The sequence below is a fragment of the Prionailurus viverrinus genome, chromosome B4 (genome assembly GCF_022837055.1).
Source record: "Prionailurus viverrinus isolate Anna chromosome B4, UM_Priviv_1.0, whole genome shotgun sequence".
Lineage (NCBI taxonomy): Eukaryota > Metazoa > Chordata > Mammalia > Carnivora > Felidae > Prionailurus > Prionailurus viverrinus.
The window spans coordinates 55,514,708-55,535,541 of record NC_062567.1 but is presented as its reverse complement, the minus strand read 5'-3'; the positions used below and the strand labels follow the sequence as shown (position 1 = coordinate 55,535,541).

General features: G+C 35.5%; 1 protein-coding gene across 7 annotated transcripts in view; it reads left to right on the top strand.

Annotated features, from left to right (window-relative positions):
• The window catches only part of DNAI7 (dynein axonemal intermediate chain 7), a 70,767-nt gene that overhangs the window by 36,614 nt on the left and 13,319 nt on the right, over window positions 1-20,834 (top strand). For all 7 annotated transcript variants that reach the window (XM_047866797.1, XM_047866796.1, XM_047866795.1 and 4 more), the window contains 2 exons: window positions 1,335-1,438; window positions 3,248-3,557. In XM_047866797.1, the coding sequence (XP_047722753.1) occupies window positions 1,335-1,438; window positions 3,248-3,557 (414 nt within the window). The remainder of the gene's footprint in view (window positions 1-1,334; window positions 1,439-3,247; window positions 3,558-20,834) is intronic.

Below are 20,834 nucleotides of genomic sequence, written 5' to 3'. Positions count from 1 at the left end.
AAATTTGCAATAATTTGAATATCAGAAAGAATAATCATAATTGATTATAACGCATTAAATAAAGAAAAATTCATGGGTCTAAAGTGATAACTCCAAAAAGGAAGGGGGACAGTGGAGTAAGGGGAAAGAAGAGTTCTTTATAGAAGAATGCCATCTGATAAATGTAGAAGGAATTGTAAGTTAGAAAGTCACCATTTTTCAGTCCCCAATTGTAATAAATGATAAGGATCATTTTCACCTAGATAATTAGGTGAAAAGTTGTTGAAGAACACCTGATTCTCCTAGTGCCAAAGTATTAGGCCACAGATTATTTATTGATTGGGGAAAAGTATACTTTGTAACTGGGAGAATATGGGTACTTACACCTTAACCAAGTGATCAAGTCCACATTGTTAATAGTGGGACATCATAGAGCTCCTGATAGGATGCAACATGAAGAACACAACATAAGGTCCAATGCCTTCTTGCCAAAAATTACTAAGCCTATGTACACACCTAACTTTCAAAAAAGTTATAAAAAATAAAGGGGATAGAAAAGCAAGTTAAACAATACCATGAGGAAACAATCAGATAAATTCACAGTGTTCTACAAGACAGCTATTCTGGATACTTCAAAAGGTAGTGTCACCTTTTAAGGAAAAAAGTGTGGGGGATCAATGACTTTTTAAAAATTAACAATATATTCAATCTCCAGTACTTCTAAGGTTTTACAATATGGCAGCTATACACATACAGTATTGACTTATTTGAGGCATTTAAGAGAGCTAACATGCAACAAGCTCTATTTGTTTTTATCAAACATTCTTAAGAACATCCTTAAATTGTGCGTTTAATGTTGGACATCAAGTGTCAGACTAATGAAACGTGACATTTGGATTTCATAAACTGGAAATTTTGTTTTCTAAATTTGATAATGTTCAGAAATGAACTAACTTTTGCAGTAGCATGATCTACATTTTAATAAGGTACAGATAAAGAAGCAGGTGTATAGTTAAGATGAAAAATCATGATAATGCTAAAATTGAAAAGGGTTCATGGTAATCATGATAATGCTAAAATTTTAACAGTAATCCTGGGAATACAGGAGCAATTTTAATCCTTAGAGACTGTAAGGGAAACTGAGTGCAAAGGTGAAGCACATTTGTATCATTGAAGTTCATTTGTATCATTCAGAGAATTTTTTAAAGCAATTTTTTGTTAGTTTGATATTTTTACCCAAATTACTCTTTTAAGTAATAAAGGGAATCTAACACCTAAGTAATGAAATGACTCTTGTAAGTTGCATAATTTATGAGGCCTCTAATCTTTTATAATGTTTTCTTTTTCTGTTACAGCAAGCTAGTACATTAGCAGATCTGGACAGTGGAAATATGGAAAAAGTCATTCAAGATGAAAATGTTGCTCTATATGTGTGGGCAAACCTCAAGAAGAATCCAAGGTATTCCCATGGGTGATACTGTAGGTCAAAAGACATTGGGAGTCACATCATGATGACCAGGCATATGTCTTTTGCATAATAGTGTGGTATAAAACCTATGTTAGGAAGTCAGCCAGCTGGAGTCTGAATCACAGAACTGCCATTTATTTACCTGAGGCAAGTTACTTAGCCTTCTGGAGCTTCATTATATCAATGGTCAACTGATGATTACATTACTTAACTTAATAGGATTGGGTTGAAGGTTAAATATTAATAGAAAAATCATAGCATGATGTTTAGTACAAACAAATGCTGAATAGATAAATGTCTTCCCCTTTTCTTTACCCACTGAATTCACACCCCCCATAGGGTGGTAGGTGCTTTCTACATGGCAATCTAAAACTTTAAAAATCTTTGTGAACTTTTTAAATAGTACTTAAAAAATACATATATATATATAAATTATACTTAATTATATTTAATTATATAAATTATATAAATTATATAAATAATTATATATATAATTATATATATTATATATAATTAAATATATGGTGTATAATTATATAAATTATATAAATTTTATTTAATTATAAAAATAAAATATATTTATATTATATATATTTAAGTGATGTTTCCCCACTTATTTATAGGTAATAACATCTTTCTGAGAAATGAGAGTGATAATGATAAATTTATAATCACTTCTGCTATTTAATCTTCAACAGTTCAAATTAATTGAGTTAGTATGGCAGTGAGTTCTAGGGGAAAAAAATTGCAAAGTAAAAGTTAGGAGGCCTAGGTTCTGGTCCCAGCTCTGAAAAGACTAGTCATATGATAGTGGAAAGAATTGGACTTTAATTTTGATATTTAGTAACAGGAATGGACAAAATACTTTCCAAGTTACATTTGCTGTAAAATACTCTGTGGTTTAAATCTAATGAGACAGTGTATTAATATAACCCTTTTCATTGTAAAATGTGTTGCCTATAGAAATTACTCTGTATAATTTTTAAAGAAGTAAAATGAATAGCCCTCTATTAACTGTCCAGATTTAAGAAGAGAATTAGAAGAGAATTAGATGGTGTCTTTTTACTAAGATAGTGAATAATGGAGGCAGAAACAAGTTTTGTTTTATTTGATGATAATGAGGGGGGCTGCAGGCATGACGAGTTTAACGTTGGGTCTGTTGAGCTTGAAGTACTTGTGAAATATCCAAGTGCAACTGTCTGAAGGCACTGAAAAAATCTGAGTTGATCTATTTTGGGGAGTCATTATCATATAGATCAGTAGTTCTTAACTTTTTGGGAGTCATAGACTCTTACAAACTTTATTACATACACTCATCATAGGTAAGGGCATTTTTGGGCCTCTTAAAGCCGATTCAGGGATCCCTCTTCTGTCCCACTACCCCATCCCAAGACACATAGAACTCATGTTAAAAATGCCAGATTACATAAGTAACGATTGAAGCCATCAAAATAAGATCCAAGGAGAATATGTAGAGGGAGAAAGAAAGAGGGCCTGGATAGAGAACTGAGTAATATAATATCAACATTTAAGGGACAGTTAGGAAGAAAGCCATACAGGGGAAACAAAGAAGGACCTGCCTGAGATGGAAGAGAAGAGTATGGGGTCATACATCCCAAGAGAGTGTTTTTGAGAAGGATAACACTAGCAACTGGGTCCAAATTGCAAAGCAAGCAAGCAGGCATGGGTTGGGACTCAAACCTGTGGCAAAATTAAAGTGGAGAGAAATCTTGCTTAGGTATAGATTCTCAGCAGACTTCGTTTTCTACAGTCTCACCTTTTTGTTAAAATCATTAACAGGTACAGAAGTGTCAGATTCTCTGAAACACAAATTAGATTTGAAATTCCAAGGATTTTAGCAACAAGTGGCATTGCTATACGACTCCTGCATACTCACTATGACCATACCACACCACTGCGCCCTGTTTCAGCATCATTACAAGGACATACTGCCACAGCAACTCACTTTGTCAAAGATGAAGTTCAGAAGGGAGAAGCAGAAATCAGCAAAGAGCTCCAAGAAGAGTATAAACAACAAGAATGTGAGTCTGTATCAGTTTGTGAGGAAGAAACAAAAGTTGAGGAACAAGGTGATATTGAAGTACAAATGGTAGGACACATTTTTTAAATGTATACATTTTTTCTTTATGTAAAAAATGTTATTAGATTCCCTTGAAGCATTCTCAAGATTTTTTTCCTTAACAACTAAGAAATTGTCTGAAAGCCGCTTTCTTGCCAATGGCTCAGTTTTGAATGTATATATTTTCTTCTTGCCTTTTATTTATAGTCACTATTCATAATTGAGCCTGTTGTTTCCACATCCTGAAATTCAGCACAGGAATTGCTCCTTTTTATTCTAGGGATATGCCTGAACAACTTTGAAGCAAATTTAATTTTTGTGTATTTTATTTCCAACTCACTTAAGGGAACTTGTCATTAAATGGAAATTTGTAGTAAATACTTTCACTAACCGAAGGATTATCTTACATTACTTTCTCACCTGTTGGTTTTATAAGATGGAATTTTAGAAAGTAAAATTGATTTTCTTAAATTGCTGTACTCCTCTCTTAAAATTGGACATCTTTAGATATAATAACATATTTGGGCAATTTACTAATCCTACTCCTTTAGTTGTTTTCTGCTCTTTTCTATTTCTGGGATTTGCAAGCCACTTACTTTTTATGTTAGAATTAACTGTGTCTTTAGAATTTTTCAGAACTGAGTGGCTTTTATGTTTGGCCATAAAAAATCTGCATTTTAGGAAGGTCCAGAAGTAGCAGGTTTTCCTATAAGTGCTAAGACACGATATGCATTGTTTTATTGGTTTATTTTCTTTAAACAGGGTTAAGAATTAGATTGAATACAAACTTGAAATCAGAATAGGAATTTATTAGATATTCTAAGAATAAATTTAATTGAGAAATTTCACTTTAAATATTACACCAGAATAAAAGATTATAAAGATTCTTTAGCAATATAGAAAATGGATATGACATGATGATCGGTACAAAGACTAGTATTTAGAGTATGATTACGAGCATGTCAAAATGAAATGGAATAGGGGAGGAGAACCCAGAAACTTGTATATAGCTGACATTTTAGAGAGGTGGGAAATGATTTGCTCTTTTAAAAAAATTTTTATATGCTCATTTTATTTTTGAGAGAGAGAGAGAGAGACAAAGTGCGAGCAGGGGAGGGGCTGAGAGAAAGAGAGGAAGACGCAGAATCCAAAACAGGCTCTAGGCTCTGAGCTGTCAGCACAGAGCCCGATGTGGGGCTCAAACCCACAAACTGTGAGATCATGACCTGAGCTGAAGTCAGTGCTCAACCGACTGAGCCACCCAGGCACCCCACAAATAATTTTCTCTTTAAAAATTCGTCACTTAAAGAAAGGATCTTTGAGCAATCCTATAGCTTTAAAAAAAAAACAAAAAAACAAAAAAAGCTTAAAAAAAAAAAAGCTTAGGTAGCTTGGTAGCTTCACTAGAGTTCATATTTCCTGTTATCCTGCCTTTCCTGAACATACGGGATGATTACACTCTCCACCACCTTGAAGTTAGGCATGACCATGACTTGCTTTACCTGATCAGATGTGAGTGGAAGGGACATACTGATTTCTAAAGGTGGGAAAAATAAAGAATGAGTAAATGGGCTCTGGACTTGACATTGTTTAAATATGCAGTAAAAAAGACCAAAATGAAAACCCATTAACTTAAAATTTGACAGGATTCATGGTTGAACATTCAGAACTGTTAGATGCAAAAAGTATCTGAAAATGTTTGATCTTGATCTGATTAAAAATATTGGATAATTTCTCTCCCCTCAGGTCCCTTGATTATATAATTAATGTTTTATGAAAACCCACCAGCATTTTATTCAAGAATTTCACATTTAAAAATTTTTAAATTAGAAAACATAATTTGATAGATTACTTGAATGTACATGGCTAACACAATTCTTTCTTATGAACATGTCTTTGTTAAAGGGGCCTCATGCAGTGATGATTTATTATGCTCTGTAAATGTTGGAAATAGTTATATATAAAAAATGTAAGCATATAGGGACGCCTGGATGGGTCAGTTGGTTAAGCATCCAACTCTTCATTTCAGCTTATGTCAGCATCTTGCGGTTCAGTTCATGAATTCAAGCCCTGTGTCGGGCTCTGCACTGACAGCATGTGGAGCCTGCCTAAGATTCTCTGTCTCCCTCTCTCTCTGCCCTTCCTTCTGCTTGTGCTCAAGTGTATACACACACACACACACACACACACACACACACACACTCTCTCTCTCTCTCTCTCTCTCTCTCTCTCTCTCTCACAAAATAAATAAATGAATCAAAAAATGTTTTTAATGTATAAGCATATGAATTCACTGACATACTCAACAGTGAAATTATGTATTTTTCTCAAGGTCTGTCGTTTATTTCAGACAATAAGGAGTTATTTACAGTAAGGAGTGCTTTCCTTTACTTTCAGCAATTGAGCTCGAGGGTACCAAATGAAGATTTCCTCAGCTCAAATGGCTCTTACCAATGTGTTTACATTGGGTTTTTCTGTTATTATTTAATGTTTTATTGAACAGTTTCAACGTCTAACTAACAGTATGCCAATACCTAATGTTGATAATGCCACAAAAGTAAACCCAGCAAAAGCATTCCACCCAGTGGTAAATTGCATGTTTTATGGAATGTTGAAGCTGTCCTCAAATAAGTAGTCTAGGAACCCCAGACTAGAGGTAGCAGGCAATTAGTGATATGGCAGAAACAGTTTTATTTTATGAAACTTCTCCACAGCCTGGGAAGCTTGGCCAACAATTGTGTGAATGGTAGATGGGGGAACCTGGCTGGAGGGAACTTTGTTATCAGGGGATTTGAAAAGAGAAAATTGCCTGAAAGATGAAAATAACATTAATTGACTTACCACCCCTATTTCTAGGAACCAAAACTCTTACCACACCCAACAGGCGTGTGTAGATGCTTCTGCACGTGTGCCCATCATCCTTCCAAAACTGAGAAAGTTAATATGAATAGTGCTAAAGCATTCTTCCACAGAAGCAGAAGAAACCTGTAGTGATGGTTAAGTGTGCCAAGGCAGGAGGGAAAAGCCATTTCCTGTGCTGGGAGGCTTGTTGGGGTGGGGTCAAGTCAGGGGAGAAGTAATTGCTTAGAAGAATCCCTCAAGGCACTTGCTGTGCTGTGCTAGGTAACAAAAGAGAGAAGACAGACTTTAACAGTTGTCAACTGGGTCTACACTTGCCTCTAATTTTTGTAAATGTGAGTAGACTGCAGGGGGCAAAAATCACTGGATTTATAAAGAGGATCAGCAACTCAAAAGAGGAGGTCAAAGATAATTTGGTGGAATTGATGTGGAAAAAAAAAGTAAGAGAAATGGTAGAATGAAGTAAGAGGTTCAAACTCTATATAAATTTCCAGAAATCAAGAAGGGAAAGAATGAGTTTAGTATAATAATTGGCAGTGGGACAGCATATAAATTTTTATATTTCACTCTATAGACTAAAAAAATACAGATTAGTTTGTTTTTATATTTAAAGCTTTAATCAAAGCTCAAAATGATAAAAGTATATGAGGAGAACATAGGGAAGTTATTTTATTATCTTTACTAAGGTCTTTCTTATCAGTGCATTAAAATCAAGACCATAAAAGGAGATTCACTGGATCCAAACATTTGGTCTTTTTATTTTTTTAATGTTTATTTACTTTTGAGAGAAAGAGACAGAGTGTGAGCAGGTGAGGGGCAGAGAGAGGGAGACAGAATCCGAGGCAGGCTCCAGGCTCTGAGCTGTCAGTCAGCACAGAGCTTGATGCGGGGCTCGAACCCACAAACCACAATATCATGCCCTGAGCTGAAGTCGGACGCTTAACCCACTGAGCCACCCAGGCGTTCCTGGATCTAAACATTTGTATAGCCCAATAAACCTCACTATAAACAAATTTGAAAGATCATGAAATGAGAAAACTATTTCAACACATAAAACAAGGGGTTAGTATTCGAATCGAAAGAACTCTTACAAATTGGTAAGACAATTTCCTAATGTAAAATTAGGCAAAGGACTTGAGGAGGCAGATGAGAGAAGAAGTTTAACTAACCAACTGAAAAATGAGAAGATACTGAATCCAATAAGTGATCAAATTAGAAGCAACATTATATCCTGTCTTCTCAGATTGAGTATGAGGGGGAGGACTCATTTTTGCATACTGTTGTTAGAAATGTAAATTTGTATAATCTTTCTGAAGGGCAATTTGGCACATGTAAATGTACCTATCAGTGATTTTAATTTTAGTAATTTGTTTTGAAATAATAGGACAAGTAAATAAAAATGTGCCACAGTGTTTATTGAGATATTTTTATAGTAGCAAATATAGTCCACAGATTAATTATCAAATAGTCAACAAATATTAGTACTCATTCAAAATGATATCGATTTTATATACTTATAAACTTTTATGTACTTATAGATTTTATATACTTTAAATTTTAAATTTTTTAGATGTGATTGACATACCTGTTAGCTTCAGGTGTATAACATCTATTTGATGTCTTTACTATGAAATAATTACCACGATAAGTCTAGTTAACATCCATCATCATACATAGATACAAAAATACAATTTTTTTTTTTGTGATGAGAACTTCTAAGATCTCTCTCTGCAATTTTCAAATATATAATACAGCATTGTTAATCATAGTCACCATGCTGTACATTACATCCCCAGGACTTATTTTATAATGGGAGTTTTGTACATTTTAGCCGTCTTCACCCATTTTACTCACCCCCACCCTTGGTAACTGCCAGTCTCTTCTATGTGTTTATGAATTTGTGTTTGTTTTTGTTTAGCTTCCACATACAAGATAATCCAATATTTGTCTTTCTCTTACTTCACATAATGCCTTCAAGGTCCATCTATGTTGTCACAAATGGCAACATTTCCTTTTGTATGGCTTAATAATATTCCATTTTGTGTATATACCATATTTTCTTTATACATTCATCTATCAGTGAACACTTAGGTTGCTTCTAGTACAGTCTTGACTACTGTAAATAATGCTGTAGTGAACAGTGTATATATATTTTTTAAGTTGGTATTTTTATTTCCTTTGGATAAATACCCCAAAGTGGAATTTGCTGGATCATATGGTCACATGGTATCTCTATTTTTAATTACTTTGAGGAAGCTCCAGACTGTTTTCCATGGTGGCTCTACCAATTTGCATTCCCACCAACAGTGCACAAGAGTTCCCTTTTCTCTATTTCCTCGTCAACCCTTGTTACTATCTTTTTGAAAATAACTAACAGGTAAGAGGTGATATTTCACTGTGGTTTTGATTTGCATTTCTCTGATGGTTAGTGATGTTGAATACCTTTTTATGTACCTGTTGGTCTATTTCATGTACCTAGAGGTCTTCTTTGGGAAAAGGTCTATTGAGATCCTCTGCCCATTTTTATATTGGATTGTTTCTTGCTATTGCACTATATAGATTCTTCATGTATTTTGGATATTAACCCCTTATCAGATACATGATTTGCAAATATTTTCTCCCATTTGGTAGGTTGCTTTTTTTTGTTGATTGTTTCTATAGAAGCTTTTTAGTTTGATGTAATCCCAATTGTTCATATTTGCTTTTGTTGCTTTTGCCTTTGGTGTCAAATCCAAAAAATTGTTACCAAGACCAATGTCAAGTTTACCACCTATGTTTTCTTCTAGGAGTTTTATGGTTTCAGGTCTTAGGCTCAAGTCTTTAGTTCCTTTTGAGATAATTTTTGTGTATGATGTAAAGTGCTCCAGTTTCATTCTTTTGCATGTGACTGTCCAGTTTTCCCAGCACCATTTACTGAAGAGACTGTTCTTCTCTCATTGTATATTCCCAGGCCCTTTTCATAAATTAATTGACCAAATATGCATGGGTTTACTTCTGGTCTCTCTATTCTGTTCCATTAATATATGTGTCTGTTTTATGCCAATATTTTACTGTTTAATTACTATAGCTTTATAATATAGTTTGAAATTAGGACATATGATGCCTCAGCTTTGTTCCTCTTTCTCAAGATTGCCTTGGTTATTCAGGGTCTTTTGTGGTTCCATACACATTTTAGGGCTGTTTTTTTGTAATGCCATTGGAATTTTGATAGACTTCACATTGAATCTGCAGATAGCTTTGGACTACCTGTATCTGTATGGACTTTTTAACAATTTTAATTCTTTCAATCCATGAGCATAGAGTATCTTTCCACTTATTTGTGTTTTTAATTTCTTTTATTAGTGTTTTATGGTTTTCAGTATACAAGTCTTTTGCCTCCTCAGTTAAATTTATTCCTCATATTTTATTCTTTTTTATAGAATTGTAATTGGATTATTTTCTTGATTTCTCTGATAATTTGTTTTTAGTGTATCGAAATGCAAGGGATATTTGTATACTGAGTTTGTATCCTGCAGCTTTACTGAATATTTGATAAGTTCTAACAGTTTTTTTGTGTGTAGTCTTTAGGGGTCTTTCTATATATAACAGGGTTTTCCTGTATATAATATCATGTCATCTGCAAATAGCGTTCCTTTCCACTTGGAGGACTTACTTCTTTTGCTTGAAATAATTGCCCTGGCCAGGACTCCTAATACCATGTTAAATAAAAGTGGTGAGAGTGGGCATCCTTGTGTTATTCCTGATCTTAGAGAAAAAGCTTTCAGCTTTTCAGTGTTGGGTATGATGTTTGTGGGCTTGTCATATATGGTCTTCATTATGTTGAGGTACATTCCCTCTATACCCACTTTGTTGAGAGTTTTTACAAAAAGTGGCTGTTAAATTTTTTTAAAATGCTTTTTCTGCATCTACTGAGATAATCATATGATTTTTATCCTTCATTTTGTTAATGTGCTATATTACATTGATTGATTTGTGGATGTTGAACCATTCTTGAATCTGTAATATATCCTACTCAATCATTGTGTATGATCCCTTTAATGTATTATTGAATTCAGTTTGCTAATGTTTTGTTGAGGATTTTTGCAACTATGTTTATCAGGATTATTGGCCTGTAATTTTCTTATGGTGCTGTTGTCTGGTTTTGGTATCAGGGTAATACTGGCCTTATAAAATTAGTTTGGAAATGTTCCATTTTACTCTGTTGTTGGAAAGACTTTGAGAATGGTTGATGTTAATTATTCTTTAAATGTTTGGTAGAATTCATCAGTGAAGCCATCTGGTCCTGAATTTTTGTTTGTTAGGAAGTTTTTGTTTGTTTGTTTGTTTGTTTATTGAATTTCCTTACTGGCAATTGATTTGTTCAGATTTTCTATTTCTTCAGGATTCAGTCTTGGCAGGTTTATGTTTCTAGGAATATCCATTGCTTCTGGGTTGTATATTTTATTGGTGTATAATTGTTCAGTGTAGTCTCTTATGATCCTTCATATTTGTGGTATCAGTTATAATGTCTCCTCTTTCATTTCTGATTCTGAGTTCTCTTTTTTTCTTGGTAAATCTAGCTAAAGTTTTGTCAATTTGTTTTGTTTATCTTTTTAAAAAACCAGCTCTTAGTTTTATTGATATTTTCTATTGTCTTAGTTTCATTTATTTCTGTTCTGATCTTTGTTACTTACTTCTAATTTGGGGCTTCATTTGTTCCTTTTCTAGTGCCTTGAGGTGTAAAGTTAGGTTGTTTATTTGGAATCTTTCTTGTTTCATGATGTAGGTGTTTATTGGTATGAACTTTTCTGTTATAACTGCTCTTGTTGCATCTCATAGGTTTTGGTATGTTGTATTTCTATTTTTATTTGTTTCAAGGTATGTTTTTTAAATTTCTCAATTGATTTCTTCTTTGACCCATTCATTGGGTGTTCAGTTACATGTTGTTTAATCTCCACATATTTGTGGATTTTCCAGTTTTCTTCTTATAATTGATTTCTAGTTTCTTAACATTGTGACTGGAGAAGATGCTTGATATAATTGTAGTTTTCTTAAATTTCTTAAATTTATTTTCTCTAAATTTAAATTTAAATACAGGCTTATTTTGTGGTCTAGCATATGATCTGTACTGGAGAATGTTCCATGTGCACTGGAGAAGAATGTGTACTCTGTTGTATTTGGATAGAATGTCCTGTATATGTCTGTTAAGTTCATCTGGTCTAACATGTCATTTAAGACATTGGTTTATGTCTGAATGAACTAGTCATTGGTGAAAGTGGGGAATTAAAGCCCCCTACTGTATTGTATTGCTGCCATTTCTCCCTTTAGATCTGTTAATAATTGGTTTCTTTATTTAGGTGTTCCTATGTTGTATACACAAACATTTATAAGTGTTGTATATTATTGTTAGAGTGACCCCTTTATCATTATGTAATGACCTTTGTCTCTTATTAGTCTTTGTCTTAAAGTCTATTTTGTCTGATAAAAGTATAGCTGTGTTATTTTTCTTTTGGTTTCCTTTTGCACGGGTATCTCTTTCCATCCCTTCACTCAGAGATTCATTTTAGTGAATCTATATAGATGGGTCTTCAGATTCCACATATGAGTGAAATCATATGATACTTTTCTTTCTCTGCCTGACTTATTATACTTAGCGTAATACACTCTAGTTCTATCCACGTTGTTGCAAATGGCAAGATTTTATTCTTTTTGATTTTCAAATAGTATTCCATTGTGCATGTGTGTACACACACACATATATACACATACATACACACACACACACACCCCACATCTTCTCTGTCCATTCATCAGTTGATGGACATTTGGGCTCTTTCCATAATTTGGCTATTTTGATATAGTGCTGCTATAAACACTGGGGTGCATGTGCCCCTTCAAATCAGCGTTTTTGTATCTTTTGGATAAATACCTACTAGTGCAATTGCTGGATCGTAGGACAGTTCTATTTTTAATTTTTTGAGGAGGCTCCATACTGTTTTCCACCAGTTCATGGCTCCACCAGTTTGCATTCCCACCAACAGTACAAAAGCGTTCCCCTTTCTCAGCATCCTCGCCAACGTCCGTTGTTTCCTGAATTGTTAATTTTAGCCATTCTGACAGGTCTGAGGTGGTAACTCATTGTGGTTTTGATTTGTATTTCTCTGATGATGAGTGATGTTGAGTATCTTTTCATGTGTCTGTTAGCCATCTGGATGTCTTCTTTGAATCAGTTATCACTTTAACATTTCTTGTAAGGCTGGTCTAGTGGTGATGAACTCTTAACTTTTGCTTGTCTGGAAAACTCTGTCCTTCAATTTTGAATGACAACTTTGCCAGGTGTTCTTAATTGGCAGGTTTTTTTCTTTTTAGCATAATAAATTGTAACATTCCCTTCTGGACGGCAAATTTTCTGCTGAAAAAATCTGATTATTTTATGGGGGCTACCTTGTATGTAATGAAATATTTTTCTCTTGTTGCTTTTCAGGTTCTCTCCTTGTCTTTTACATTTGACACTTTAATTATAATGTGTCTTAGTATGGGTCTCTTTGGGTTCATCTCTTTTGGAACTCTGTAGGCTTCCTGAATCTGGATGTCTGTTTCCTTTCCTAGAGTAGGGAAGTTTTCAGCCATTATTCCTTCAAATATGTTTCTACCCACTTCATTTTTCTCCTTCTGGGACCCCTATAATGTAAATGTTGGTCTGTGTCATGTCCATAAGTCTCTGAAGCTATCTCCACTTTGTCTCCCTCTCTTTTTTCTGCTCTGATTGGGTGAATTCCACTGTGAATACAATTCACTTATTGTATTCTTCAGCTCTGTGATTTCTGTTCGACACTCTCATATTTTCTGTCCCTTGGTTGAAATTCTCACTTTGTTCATCCATTCTTCTCAGAAGCTCAAAAGCTTGGTGAGCATCTTTATGACCATTATTTTGAACCTTTATCAGATAAGCCACTTATCTCCATTTCATTAAGGTCTTTTCTGAGGTTTTATCTTGTTCTTTCCTTTGGAATATACTCCTTTGTTTCTTCATTTTCCTTGCATCTCATTGTTGGTTTCTATGCATTGAACAGCCACCTCTCCCCATCTTGGAGTGTCCTCATGTAGCAGATAAAATGTTTCATTCAAGCCTGCCCTAGCTCCTGGTTGTCTCTGCATCTTTTGTGATTGTCCAAGCAGCCAACTTTAGTTTTAGTGGCTCTCAGTAGTTGAGGATGTGCCAAGACTTATCAGTTTCCCAAAGGAGAGAGTCTCAGTCAGCACTTAGGTTCAGGCTAATTGAAAGCCAGGCCTTCAGGCTGCGGCTTTTTAAAGTATGCAAATATACACCTTTCAGTGGAATACTGGGAGAAGGGTATTTTTGTCTGTTCCCTCTGAGCTGAGCCCTGGGGTGGTAGCCAGTTAAGAACTATTTTTTTCTTTGCAATGTTTCCTTATACTCATGAATACAAGCCCCTTTCACCACCAGACCCAGATGATCAAGGGGCACCCCCTGGGCAGCAGACACAAAACCCAGGGCACCAAATGCAAAATATAGGGCACCAGGCTTGTGTACAAGCTCTCTGGTAAATACTGGTGTTCTAGGGTGCAGTAGAGTAAGCCAAGTGCAGTGGAGACAAAGTAGAGAGAGACTACCCTCTGCAGTTGCTGGGGAAGATTACAGTTGGCCCTAAGATGTGTGTTTAATTAGAAGCCTGCCCCTCAGGCCACAGCTATGAAGATAAGCTAATAGGCCTCTTTCACAAAAGACTAAGCTCCTGGGTTTGTTGGCTCTCTGCTATGCCCTGGGGATAGTAGCTAGTTAAGAACGCTTTCTCCATTTGTTATAGTCTTGTGGGACCCTTGTGTGTAAGCCCTACTGGTAACCAGAGCCAGGCAATCTAGAGGTGTCCCCTGGGTGGCAGCTGCAAAAATCACACACAGAAAAAGGTTACAGGTTCCTTTCTGGGAGATACTAGAACGTGGAGCTAGATAGCTAGGCAGAGGGCACAGAGATGGTGCCCAATGGCCTGTGTTTCTGAAGAGTAATTCAGTAGGCCCCTAGATGTATGTTAAATTAGATGCATTGCCCTCAGGCCTGTGCTTTAAGATAAGCAAATAAGCCTCTTTCATAGAAAGCCTGGGTGATTTTCAGTCAGCTGCTTCTGCACTGGGCCCTGGGGCTGGTAAGTCCCCACACAAGTTCCTTTTAACTGTTACTCAGTTTGCTATAGCTTCGTGGGTCTTATGAACGCTAGCTGTCAGAGGTAGGTGTTTCAGGGGCTGGTCTCTCAAGTGCCAGATGTGGGTGCAATCTGTGGCGTTAAAAGTTATGGTGCAAGAATTGGGGTTCAATACTTCAGTCCTCAAGGAGACGATGGCATTTATGCATTCCCTCCTGATTGTGGGTCACTGCATGGAGGTGGCATTCCTGGAAAGATTATGTCTCAGCCTTTTCTACCCACTTTGATGTGGGTTTTTTTCCTCATTCAGCCAATGTGTAGGAGTCACTCAGCTAGTTTTGGGCATCCCCCCAGTCCCAGAGGAAGCTTTCATATATAGCTGTAGTTTTGATGTATCTGTGGGAGGAAGTGGGTTCAGGATTCTCCTACATCACCATCTTGAACTAGAACCTATCCTACTTTTATGTGGAAAGATACCTCAAATGTATTATTAAGATATTTATTCAAGTTAAAAAACCATAGTTGCAATAGGATTCTGATTTTTGTGAGTGGGGAGGATTTTATTTGTTAATTCATTGAAAAGAATCTGGAAGCCTAGTCACCCAATAATGGGGAGTGTGAGAAAGGTCAGATGGTGCTGTTATCGGTGATATTTTATTTTCTTTACACTTCTGTGTTATTTGAATTTCCAGTAAGCAAGTACTGAACACACATTACTTTCCCACTAGAAAAAATGAAACCGTGTATTTCTGTTTGGTTTTAAAGGGAGAAAATTCATAAGCCTCTGTGATGATGCCCCATTTGCTATTTTATCATTGTGAAATTCTCTTCCACTCATCTTCCTCATCCACTTCACCTACCTGTTCCTGATCTTTAAAAACTTACCTTAAATTTTACCTCCACAAGGTTTTCCCCTTCAGGCTAAATTAGATGTCTCTACTCCATTCTTATTATGTCTGATTATTAGAATTCTTACCTTAAAGGGTAAATTATGATCTTGAGGACAAGAATATCTTGACAGTTTGTATTTACCATAAGCACAGAACCTCTTATATAGACAGGATAGGGGCTCAATAAATGTTCATTGAATAAATGAAGAAATAAGTGAATGAATGGATGGTTAAATGCACACTTGTCACTAGAGATTCTTGGGACCCTCTCCTCAGCATCTCTGATCCCTGTAATGATCTGACATAATACAAGTGGTGATAAGAAGGTTTCACTTCCATCACCACAGCACCTCAGGAAGCGTGCCCCCTTGCAGTCCAGTTGGAACTCAGAGTGAATTTGAAGCAATATTTATGGAGGGCAGGTAGGTTTGTATTCCTTGATAATCACAGCAGTATAGGGACCGTCATAACCCTAAATGTCATTCACAACACTTTTCTTTGTGTGGCTAGTATGTTCTAAATTTTTTAAACTGGCATGTAAATTCATGAAATTTAACTTGTATGTATCTATGTATCTGTGTTTATGTAAGAATATGTGTAAATTAGGGACTACCTGCAACATCAATAGGCAAACTTACTGTTTTGGTTTTAGAGGAAGAGATTTCGTTATTTTTACAACTTTTTTTTTTTAATTTAGGGTAAACAATTTACCTTTAAAATTTTAGGTTGGCATATTTTAATATAAATATATTTCCCGTATCTTTTTAATGAATTTAGAAGCTGATTGCAAGGTAAATTATTAGTGTAATAATGCAGGAATTTATTACCCAAAATACCTGAATTGTGTGTCATTTGTGATCACAAGTTAAGTATTTAGTACCTTGTTAGAAAATTAAATCCCTTAGGGGTACCTGGGTGGCTCAATCAGTTAAGCATCTGATTTCAGCTCAGGTCACGATCTCACAGCTTGTGGGTTTGAGCCCCAGGTCAGTGACAGCTCAAAGCCTGGATGGAGGCTGCTTCAGATTCTGTGTGTGTCTCTCTCTCTGCCCCACCCCTACTTGCGCTCTGTTTCTCTCTCTCTCTCTCAAAAAAAAAAAAAAACATTAAAAGAATTAAAAAAAAAAATTAAATCTCTTAGATTTAGAAGATCCAAATTCTTTTTTCATAGGTCTATTAAGAACTTTGCCACTAGAGGGCTCTTAATACCATATTTTAGTTAATTTAAATGTGTAATAATGATAATATATTAAAATTATAGGTAGTGGGTAATATTGTCTTCCCAATTTATATATCTTACAAAATTTTTATAAATGCCTATTTTAAATGTTACACATATATGAGATATTTTGTTTTTTTAGAATGATAATCACTTTCAGAAATGTTTTAGGGATCTAAAGGGTATCTTTGAACTTTGTGAGGTTCAAGTTAAAAATGGTCTTTGTCTTTAAGATACTCTAAACAGATACAAGATTTAACATAAGTAGGAGATATATATGTAAAAACATTTACTAAGTGGTACCTTCCATAAGAAATTCAACATGATCATTTTTTTTAATGAGCTAGTAACAATCTTGTGGAGGAGGAGAGTAACGGTTGCCATGTATTCTCATATGTGCAACAAGAGAGATTATGGATGGGAGTTAAGAGATCAAATTTAATCCAAAAGAAAAATATTTTGAGTAGAATGAAAGTCTTCTCTGATGAGGTTACATTTGCCCTAAATCTTTTGATAGGCACAGAGGAGTTTAGAGGAGAAGGAAATTATTCTGGTTATGGGGGAAAGCATGAAGACATGAAATATCCTTAGAGATTTCTTGGTATCATCATGGATAAATTTAAAGTTCATGAGAATAACCCATGTAAAAAATAGAGCATTAACATTCCACAGCCTTCAGCTTCCCACAAATTTACTTCAGCAACCCCTTTTCATGGTCATACTCTGGAACTGGTGCTTATGTCTTTACTCAACAAATATTTATTGAATGCCTATCTACATATGCTGGTGCTGTTCTGGCCCTCAGAGGACAGTGGTGAAAGGAACCAGTGTGATTCCTGCTCTCATGATTTATATACAAGTCACGAGAAACCAACAATAAATAATCAAAACTGGAAAACAGCAGATAGTAATAAACATCAGGCACAGAATTAAACAGGATTATGGGAGTGACTGATGGTGATTCCCATTGGGAGGTTAGGAAAGATTGGGTCGTTAGGGAAGGCTTACATGATGAGTTATTAAAGCTGAGAAAGACTAGAAGGAATCAGTTCTGTGATAAGGTAAAAATATTCTAGTCAGAGAGTACAATTACTACAAAGGCTGTAAGACAGAAATGAGTACCAGGAAGAAGGCCAGTGGTCTGACGTATGGTGGCAAGGAGGAAAGTGGCATGTGATGACCTCAGAGAGGAAGGCAGGGCTTTACAGACCATGAGTAAGAAGTTAAGATTTTATTGTAAATGCAATGGGAAAACATTAAAGAGTTGTAAGTGGGAGAGTGGCATGATCTGATTTTTAGCTCTGAAAGGTTATCCTGGCTACTGTTGTGAGGGGCCAGAGTAGAAGCCCAGCATCTGGTTAAATAGCACTGGGGAGACATGAGAGGTAATGGTGCTTGGTTGAAGGTGGTGGTAAGAGACGTGGAAAGGTGGATATGTTTGGGATATGTTTTGGAGGTAAAATAAACAATCCTGCTGAATTCTTATTTGGGGAAACTAGGCAGATGGTAGTGCAATTTACTGAGATGCACAGTAATGGGCTGAACTTGTTGAGAGTGACAGTGACACAAGAGTTTTATTTTGGGAATGGTACTTTTGGGGACACACAAATGGAAATGTCAGGTAGGCAGATGTGAACCTGGAGTTCTGAGGAAAGTCAGACACAGCTGCCATGTCTCATGCAGGTTGAGCACTGCACTTCTAGAGTTGAGTAGTACACAGATGGTGGCCTGAAGAGTGTCACTAGCATAAGTTTTGAAACCATTGACCTACAGATGGTATTAAAGCCACAGGAATAAACTCAGCAAACTCAGGATAATCAGCCTTCGCTTCTAGACAAAATGAAACAAATGATGCTGTATTTTCAAAATTCATCATTAATTGCTGGTGAAGAACCAATTCCAACAACTTATTCTAAAGCTCTAATTTAAATCACTTTTTGATGAAAAAATTGGATTTCAGGTCAATGAACTTTCTTCTCATAGATACTATTTTGAGGGACAACAGAATTCTAGACAGTCTATCAAATTTGTATTCAGTGCTGATGTTTTGGAGATGTGCAATATCAAAATCATCTACTTCACTGACAATTGTTGATATCAGTCTCCTATGTTCTCTTCAAGTAATTTTATGATTTTTGTGGCTATTGATTGGGTTAGTTATGTTTTTACATTTAAATCTTTTATCCATCTGGAATTTATTTTAGTGTCAAGTGAAAAGAATCTAAATTTCTTTTACTTCAGATCTTAGCCAACTGTCTCAAAACATGTACCATATGAACCTAGGCTTTTCCTATTGATCTGAAATGCCAAATGCTAAATTCCCAAGTGGATCATGAGATCTGTTTCTGGAATCTCTATTCTGTTTCCACTGATCTTATTCATGATCAGACTGTTTTATATTAAACTCAAATCACATATATATTAAAAAAGATTTCCATATTACAGTATCTGCACATTTATCAAGTTGCAGTGAAAAATACTTTGCTAGTGTTCTATGAAGTTCTTCCCATATTATAAGTCATTTCCTGTATCTGTTAAGCCAAGGTCTCATTGAAAAGCTGATAAATTCCTATTGTTGCATGCTACAGTATTGTGGTTATCAAGGGGAAAGTTGTGTCGAGAAATCTAAATTCTTAGTTTTCCTACAAGGTTGGAAACCAATTTGGTCTAAACTCTGAAGAATTCTCAACTTTTTGAAGATGTAAATTGGAAAGCCTGACTTGCTTATTGGCCTCATACCTTTGGTATTTTTAATGATCATAATCCTTCCTGTAAGAAGGAAATGCATCTGGCTTTTTAATGGCAGATAATGTCCAAAGCCACCTGGATATCTATGGACACCTCAAATTCAACATATCCACAATTGAATTCATTATGTTTCCCCCAAACCTGTCCTTCCTCCTTGTCTTTTCCTGATAATCATATCACCGTCCACCTTATTACCTAAGCCAGACACCCGGAAATCAGTCTTCACCTGTCCTTTGCCTTCTATATCAAGTCACCATCCAAGTTATGTTGATTTTACCTCTGTGTCATCTCTCATACATGCTCCTTCTGATGACTCCGATTACTTCTACCTTTAGTTAGGCTCTGATCCTCTCACTCTTCACTAAACAGTGCATTCATCAGCTGACCACCAGAATAGTCTCTCCAAATGAAAATTTCTTCATGTCACTTTCCTGCTAAGTCTTTTGTGGGCTCTCTTTTACCCATAGGAGAAATTCTTGTCTTTAGAGTGGCATCTAAACTCTACACTCTGGCCTCTGCATCTCTCCAGCTTCACATCTTACACTCACTTAGCATGTCTCACCCCAACCTCACCTGATTACTTGGGGTGCTTGAAACTCTGTTTTGCTTCATGCCTTTCTGCCTTCACTCATGCTTGGAATTCTCTCCCACCATTTTTTGGGAAGACTTAATTATCTTTCAAGATTTAGTTCAAATTTTACCACCTTTGGATAGTATTTCCTCTCTTCACCCATCCAAGAGATATTTTGCTCACAGAACTGATTGTTCTTCCCTTGTACTCTTATGTGGACCCCCTGACCTTTTAGTACAACACCCACAAAGCTGTATTATAACTATTTGTTTACCTGTTTTCCTTAATAGACTGGGAGCGTCTTGAGTCAGGGACCTTGTCTTTTTTGTTGTTTATTCCTAGTGTCTGACAATGCCTGTACAATTTAGGCACTCTATTAAAATTCTTTGAAGGGTGAGTTAGTAAATGAGAAGTTTCAGAGGTGCAATGGAAAGGGTTGGCAGAGAATGCCATAGTGTTGAAACTGGTCAAGAGGAAGACACAAAGCAATACACTGACAATAAGGGAAAGGATAATTTACTAAGGGGGGCTTGGCTTTGTATGATGGTTGAGGATGAGAGGCATGATGGGATTAACTAGCTTTAAGCTTCTGACTAGAATTTGGGTACAAGGTTTTTCTATTGCTCTAGAAGTACAGATGCTATTTTGGGTCAAATGAAGTTTGCTGGATATCATCCAGTTCGCAAATATTAGCACACACATACCATATGTGTATATATAGATAGATAGATAGATTCACATATATACATATATACATATACATATATATACATATACATATATATACATGTACATATACATATATATACATATGTATATACATATATACATATACATATATGTATATATATGTATATACATATACATATATATACATAT